This window comes from Amborella trichopoda, chromosome 2 (assembly GCF_054954075.1).
Source record: "Amborella trichopoda isolate Santa Cruz 75 chromosome 2, AtrichopodaSantaCruz75HAP2 v2.0, whole genome shotgun sequence".
Classification (NCBI taxonomy): domain Eukaryota; kingdom Viridiplantae; phylum Streptophyta; class Magnoliopsida; order Amborellales; family Amborellaceae; genus Amborella; species Amborella trichopoda.
The window spans coordinates 7,841,830-7,849,975 of record NC_142337.1 but is presented as its reverse complement, the minus strand read 5'-3'; the positions used below and the strand labels follow the sequence as shown (position 1 = coordinate 7,849,975).

Sequence of the window (8,146 nt, the reverse complement as noted above, 5' to 3'; positions counted from 1 at the left end):
TGGATACCTTGAGGGCCTGTTTGATAATTGGAAGCAAGTTTATGAACAGTAAATTGGAAGTTCCGCATTACCTGTAAATTATAAGTTACTAAGAATTCCTGATTTCTGTGTTTGATAAACTCCCTAAGAAATTAAGAAATTCCTGGTTTATGTGTTTGATAACCTCTTAAGAAGCTAAGAAGTTACCGGTTTCTGTGTTTGATAACTTTTTGGGAAGTTAAAGAAGTTTTGAGTATCTGTATTGGATTAGCTTTAAGTAATAGGCAAGATGTAAAATGTTAAAAATGAGACCTACATATTAACTATTTTTTATTAAGTTGTACAATATTATTTTTTGGGATACAATTGAAAGTAAAACACATTGGATTGAGAGAGAGAGAGAGAGTTATGAGAGAGTTTTATTGACGAGTGAGAGACGTCCTAAAAAGAGATATATTTATACATCAATTGAAGCAAATGTTGCATGATATACTTCATTGCACCTCAACCTCAATTACATATTGTGTATCAAATCACAAGTTTCCTAATCGACTGTCTCAAAATAGAAATGAATATATTTTTTTAAGTATTGTGGGTATATAATTTGTTGATTCTTTTTACAAATACGAAGTGAAATATGTGTTTAAATTTCACAAGTGGTTGTCGATGACTTTCTTCTTAAACGGATTACAAACTCTCTCTCGCTCTCTCGATATTCCTCACACACGCACGCACACACATGCGTAGTCATATGTACGGCGGCCATGGCAATTGTGAATTTGGTTACCTGTATTCTATTGGACTGTGATATAATAATTTCAACACAACATACAAACTCACATGCTTAATGCAAGTAGTAAGAAATCAGCCCATTTAACAGTAACCTGTAATACTTTGAGCACTACTTACTTCCACCAATGATGCATCCATATCCCAACCTAAAAAATATACGTTATTCAACAATAAAACAACATTGTTGTTTATCCCTTAAAACATTTGTGATGCATACAACATTTGTGTGTTCTCTATCTGAGATTATAATGGCGCACAAGATTTGTATGTTATCTGTAGCCCTGGCCTCAGCCTCCATAAGTTCAATGAAGTAGTCATCAGTTCAATGAAGTAGTCATCCTGGTCTCGGCCTCCATAAGTTCAATGAAGTAGTCATCAGTTCAATGAAGTAGTCATCCTGGTCTCGGCCTCCATAAGTTCAATGAAGTAGTCATCTTAAGTGTCCATTGGAGGTTTTTCTTGCCTCCCATATTCTCATTCGTTGCGCTTGATGATGAGTGTGGGTCCATCCTATTATACGAAAACAACATATCTATTATATTCTATATAATCATTGAACACCATATATCCATTGCACACATTATTATGGACTATGCTCCAATATATTTTATACAATTACCAATTATTATGGATTATACAATTATATTAATACAATTATATTCAGATTTCATGAACCCATAAGCATTATACAATTATATTAATACAATTATATTGGAGGTAAGCAATACAAGCACCAGTATGTACCATAGGGCCTGCCTTTCCCACATTGAGCGATGCTGAGATGGCTCCAATGCTACCTATAATCTGCAATTGGGTAAAAAAATACCAGGGACTCATTCATCAAATAAAAGAAAAAGATATATCATAGGCCTGGTATTGACTCATCAGTAGTGTAACAAGGGAAAGCACATTCTATCATATTCATTTCCAGAAGATTGCAAGAGTCATAGAAAGAAAAAGGAAATTGGACAAGGGTCCAGACCCAAGGGAGCAAGAATAACCATCAGTTTGGGTATTTTTTACTTTTTTACAAGGTTATTTAATATAATTTAGGATATGTCCAATGGGCGTCTCCACCCTTTCATCATATTCTATTTCAAGTCATAAATTAGAAGTTTCATGTTTTTGTCAATTCCATTCCTTATTAGTGCATGAACTTTAAATCTTGAAAGTGATTGAAGGTAGACGAGATCATGAAAGGTTTATTACCAGGACCATGTAGCTCTGCCATTATGTTGCCTTGTGTTAGTCAAAGGAGAATAAAGAGACATGTGAATACATTTGCACACCACAAATTAAAGAGGTATTGAAGCCGAACAATAGAGGAACTAAAAAGTTAGTTCAACATATTCTTGTACACTCCCAATTTTGAGAAATTTATAAGGATAGTTGCATATTGAAATTTACATTAACAACTTCTCACAACATTAACAACTTCTCACAACATTAACAACTTCTCACAAAATACTGGTATATATCAATATCAGTATTTTTGTTGGAGATGGTACATTTTCATTTTTCTTTGGATATCATTAGGCCAGCTAGCAAGATATTCCCATTCCCTTTAGGTATTGATGGCAACATGGAGGAGATCTAGGTTACCTCCAAGGCTATGACATTACCTTTCATAAACAAGGGCTACATCCTTTATTACAAGCCCATGGATGAGAGGATCTATGTCGGTTTCAGATTTGAAGAACATGCTCACCTCCCTATATTTTGCCAAGTCCAGTATGACGTGTCTGTACAGTGCATGCATGTATATTAAAACTTCAAATTAATCTGTAACGTTTTAACAATAAAATTACCTTAAAAAATAAAACATGTAGGTCTAAATCAAAGACACACTCCAAATCAGAAGATATGCATGCCATACAATAATATTTACAGAGACGCATGTCGACATGGATTTCCCATGTCTATGTGGAGATCGACACACGTTTTAAGTGCATTGGCGTGTTGGATTCTCCTAAACACATGCAACACACATATCATTGTTACATAAGTTACACCATTGGGCTTTTATTCCTATATTTGTAAAATCTTGAGCATAAAGCATTTGCGTCTTCATTCCTATGATTGAAACTTTTGTAAACATGCTTATCACAAAGAAAACACTGAAATATTGAAGGTCAAAAGCTCAAATTGAACAAGATACAGATGTATATAGTTTCCATGACATCATAGAAGCAACAAGCTCATTTTCCAGTTCTCCACATTACAATCACTAAAGCATAAAGGGAGAACCAACTAACAAACTATCCTTTCATCACTTTGATAAGTAACAAGATTGTGCCTTATCAAAAGTAGGAACAAGATTATTTACCAAGAAAAAGGAACAAGATTAGAAGAAAATTGACAAATATGTGAAGTCTTTTGATAAGATTAATTCCAAGAGATAATGAGAAAAGAAGGAATTAGCGCAATATCTGAAGTTTTGAAGCATAAAAAAGCTCACTTTGATGATTAGAATTCGTAAAGAAAGGATTTCTGGGGCATCAACACCATTCAAATAGGCCTTGACTTCTGGTATGCCAGATCCTGCAGCCGCAGGACCAATATATGCGGTGATGATTGATGAGAATAGAGTGAGAAAGAAGTTAAAGCTTGCAAAAACTGCAAATGCTTGAAAATATCTGCAAAAAAAAAATTTATTTACAACTTTAAGTTTACTTGATTAGAACAGCAATTCATTCAGGGAAAACTATACTATAATCCAATGGATGATGAAAAACCATAATCCATTGTTCATCACCACCTGATGAAATGATAGACGATGACGGAAAAACAGAGTGCACCATTTACTATTCTGGGGGTTCCCATGCAATCATCAAAGTACATCCTCTCACTGGACGGTGATGAGCCCAGGGAATATGGTTTGCCATATTGTATTGCATTATATTATACTCTCCCCTTATTTCAATCAAGAAGATATATGCAAGAAAGAGATCTTACTTATTGGTATGCATCAGATTGGAAGTTATAACGAACTTGATCCCAGCTACATTCTCAACAGCTAAATTATTGAAAAAGCCAACCAAGCCAGTTAAATGCCTAATAGAAAGCACAATGTCCACTTCAAGAATATATACTAAAGTATATGTCCACAGCCATGACTTCGCCAGTCCTGCTTGAAGAAGTCATTTTCAAATATCCTGCAAATGTTAAGTATGAACTTTTTAGGACAATGCGAAACCAACCATAACTGTTATTGGGTAACTATACTATAATTTGGTGGATTATAGAAACAATAGTTCACTGAGATCCCCAGTATTAATTGAAATAATCGAGACAAACTTATGAAAATCATGGAAGAATAATGCAGAAATGTTCTGCAAATGATGGTAGCTACAAACAAATCTATATGCATTATTGACCGGAACATAATAAAAGTAGAGCAGCTGCTCAGTGACCAAAACTTGACAAAACACCAGAAGGCCATTGAAAATTGAAGCATCAAAAGAGGAAAGCCTATCTGTGAACATTAAAATATTTTTATTTCACATTCAAAATGCTAAGATTGTTATACCCATATAATTTCTTAAAACACCCAAATACCAAAAAGCTATCGACTTGTAGAAGTATTTGAAATTTGGAATCAAACCATAAATAATAGCAATACACCCAAATATTAGCATTTTAGTATCTTATATCTTTCGTATGAAGATACGAGAAAAGCAAAAAACCCAAAATGTCAGTTGAAAATTACTCGTAAAATATGTTAAATTTCCATACTACACTTGAATATTTAAGACACAATTGCTGCTAGAAAAAAGCAACTCAATACAACAAGCAAATAAGGACACCATGACTGGTTGTCATCACTCTTTTAAAACAAATAATAACAATGTACAACAATAAAATCCAAGGAAAATAACAGAAAAAAAGATGGGTTTTTTACTCTTTTTTCTCTCTTTACCGGGTCTCCTCTCAATGGAACCTGGACCCCCTTGACTGATACAACTCAAGCCTTCCTTTAGCTTCGGGTAAAAGCTCATCCAGTATTGGGTCCTGAACCCTGGGCCCCTGTTTTGAAGCCCGTTCTAGCACAGTCAAAACCTCTGCTTGAGCAAGAGCCTCACTGTCAGGAACATTGAGAGCAATGTAACAGAGCAAAACAAGAGATGGGGTTTGAACCGTGGATTCAAAATACACCAATTGAACCAAATGCTTGGCTCCACCTGCTGCTATAATGGCTTTAGAGTGATCGACATGGAGATAATTCTCCGTGCAAGCGAACTTGGTCAACGCAATGGCTGCCTCCCTCATGACATTCTCTTCTCTATCATCTAAAAGCATAACCAGAGGACCAATGACCCTGGTTTCTCGAGCTTGAAATGTTCTAGCCAAGCAACCCATGGCTACGATACATGGGACCAATAGATTGGAATCAGCTTGCTCAACCACTCTTAGTAATTGATCAACCACTGCCTTGGTGGCTGGTGAAGTGGGTTTGAAGGCCGACCGCCTAAGCTCGGCATCTTGCTCTGCAACCAAAGCTATCTCCATTAAAGCCATAGCCGAATTTTTCTGAACCTCATCAGGGCCCCTTTCGAGCAAAACAGCAAAACAGAGCAATGCTTTCGATTCAGTGATACTTCGACAAATGACCACATTCCCTTTGGCCAATTTCCACAAGGCCTTGGCAGCCATGGCCTTCATAGAAGCCTTAGTCGCTGGGTCCTCATACTCCCTGCCCTTTAAGCTCACACCTGACAGCGACAACCCCTGTTTCCCATTCAACGAGGTTAACGAAGATGAAGATGAAGATGAAGATGAAGATGACGAGTTCTGGTGATGCATTTTGGTGGTGCTAGACACAAGAGCATACATTCGAGACTGACTAGAGGACGGATGAACTGGTATATGGCTTCCAATACTATGGCCATGGTCATGGTGATGATCCCCGTGGTCCTCATGTGCATTGACAACCTTATTTGCAATGACCACCGAGTGAATCGACATGGCTTCCATCCTCTGCTGTGCCGCAACTGTGTATTTGCTATGCTCTTGCACTGTCTCAAACGCGAGGTGGCTCACCAACAACCTAATTGTATTGATTTGGGCGAAATGGTCCTGGCACTTAGGTTGATTGGCGGCAAGCTCAGCGACCGCCCAGGCCACCACTGCTTGGACCTTCATAGGCCCATCTTTCAGAACCTTGACGAAAGCTGAGCACACGCCGGCATGTATCATGTGATCGACACTCTCCGGATCTCGCCCCAATAGTCCGATCGCCAGAGCCGCGCTCTCTTGGCCTTCAATTTTCCCCTCCTTCAACAATTTCAGAAGAGGCGCAACCCCCCCCTCGTCAATAATAAGCTTCCCATAGCGATCATTATCCCGAGCCAAAGATACCAGATATGCGGCGGTGTCGGCCTTCTCCTCCAACGATCCAGTGAACAAAGTAGCGATTTGCTCCCAAATAAGGCCGAGAATTGGCTCGTTCTGCGCAATAGGAGGGAGCCCCAGATCACCTCTATCCTCGCCGCTCGCCGAGACCCGCAAGAGCCATGACACATCCCCAATCGAGTTCTCAAGCAGAGCAAACATCTTCTTGAAGGCAGCAGCCGGTATGATGGTGAAGACTCTCTTGACCAGGCCGTTGCCCTTGCATTTGCAGACAAGGGCATAGGCCTTCTCCAGCACCTGCACAGTGTCGTCGATGATGCGGTGGGTGGGGCGCTCGTAGAGCTCCGCGCTGGCCCTCGCCGCCTGCCGGAGGAGGGCGGCGAGCCTCTCGGTCTTCGCCTTGAGCTCGAGGCAATCCTGCTTGCACGTTTGTGTGTCCTCGGCCGCCGTCGAAACGAGATCCGCCAATTGTATTGGCTTTACCAAGATCTGCTTCACAATGTCAGCCATATTGACTTTGCAGCGGCAAAAGCGCCACCTCTCCCTCTCCCACTCCCTCTCTGAAACTCTACCTCTTCTCCCTGACTTTGCTGCGACAAAAGCGCCACCTCTCTCTCTCTGAAACTCTTCGACTTCTTCGTCTCCCTCGTCGGATTTGTCCTGTCCTCCGCTTCTTCCTCTCCCTCTTCGAACACTCTTTGTTCAGTCGTCGTGGAATTGGGTTTGTCTTCCCATTGGGTATTTACCACGTCAAAACTCTTTTATTTATTTATGATTGGGAAAATGCCCTGTCCCCTGCTTGTCTACCTAAAACCTGTACTCCCCCTCCAACTTAATAAGATCGATTGTTTCCTTGGACCGCATTTCTGCAATATGCAGTCTAGACGTATAAGTCGAGGGTATAATGACATGAATCTTAGAAACAATTCTAACTAAGGGTCCAAATGTTTTTTTAATATAATTAGGGTGGGGTTTGTATAGAGCCAACGCTTCGCGCACCTTCACATAGTGTCAAGAAATGTGGAAATCTTTGTGATAGCCTTAAAATCTTTTTTTATAAAACTTAAAGCTTTGATAGATCGAGCATATCTATAAAAACTTGTAAACCTTGACAATTGATGGTCCAAAAATGCGTTACAAGATGTACTACTTTCAAAACTTGAAATCCATGCATCTTGATGTCGAGGTGATCAATTTGAGGATATTTCGGCATCACAATAACCTATTCTAGTGAAATTTTTGAGGTGGGCTCCAATTTGATTGTTTAGAGCCTCGGCTCTATATAAACTTCTTCCATATAATCATTATTTATAATTTTTAAAATTTATTTATTTTTATATTCATGATCTCTATATTAAATATTATATATTTTCCAAAAATTAAGATCAAATTATATTTAAAATCAAGTAGATCTATTATATATTTCTTATCAAGCCCGCATTTTAAATCAAGTTGATCTATAAATACATAAATTTTTTTTGAAAATGGTAAGTCTAAATAATGTATTGCAAGATGGACAGTCTAAATAATGTATTTGAAGTACAGGAGGAGCATAATTAGCCATTTTATTTGATATTATTCTATCCGTTGAGAAATCCTACAATTAAAACTTAGGGATACTAAAGGTAATCTCAAAGTACATTTTACCTGAGGGAGTAAGTGGACAGTATACTCCCTCGGGAGCATGCCGTTTAGCATGCCATATTTGTGGCACGAGATTTGAAGGCGGCCACCGGTCAATCCTTGTTCAAGTCAATCCTTGTTTGAAAAGTACTTCGAAGTTTGAACATGTAAACTCTAAAATCAGTTTTCAATACTACAAGAAGCACACAAAAATTATAGATATCAATGAACACTCTAGATGTTCGAAATAAACTATCTAGATGAAATATATTATAGCACGTATTTATTTTTGGGATGAAATCTTAAGTTCATTTTTATACTCACAATGCTCACGGCCGAGATAATCGATTTGAAGGTTTTTCCGGTGAATCTAAATTTTTTTGAGTTTTGATATGAGACT

The 8,146-nt window shown here is 38.3% G+C and overlaps 1 protein-coding gene across 9 annotated transcripts; it reads right to left on the bottom strand.

Moving 5' to 3' along the window:
• Nucleotides 1-851: 851 nt before the first annotated feature.
• Nucleotides 852-6,931, bottom strand: LOC18443225 (uncharacterized). Of its 9 annotated transcripts, none has more exons than XM_020672832.2 (6): nt 4,673-6,928; nt 3,727-3,926; nt 3,230-3,407; nt 2,394-2,513; nt 1,516-1,575; nt 852-1,281 (listed from the first exon to the last, which is right to left on the bottom strand). In XM_020672832.2, exon 1 carries the CDS (start codon nt 6,631-6,633, stop codon nt 4,702-4,704), a length of 1,932 nt encoding a protein of 643 aa, XP_020528491.1. In that variant the 5' UTR covers nt 6,634-6,928; the 3' UTR covers nt 852-1,281; nt 1,516-1,575; nt 2,394-2,513; nt 3,230-3,407; nt 3,727-3,926; nt 4,673-4,701. The 9 variants fall into 9 exon arrangements, with proteins under 9 accessions (XP_020528491.1, XP_020528492.1, XP_088713902.1 ...); XM_020672833.2 differs by having other exon boundaries at nt 4,691-6,922; XM_088857776.1 differs by having other exon boundaries at nt 3,230-3,312; nt 4,691-6,922.
• Between the last annotated feature and the right edge of the window lie 1,215 nt (nt 6,932-8,146).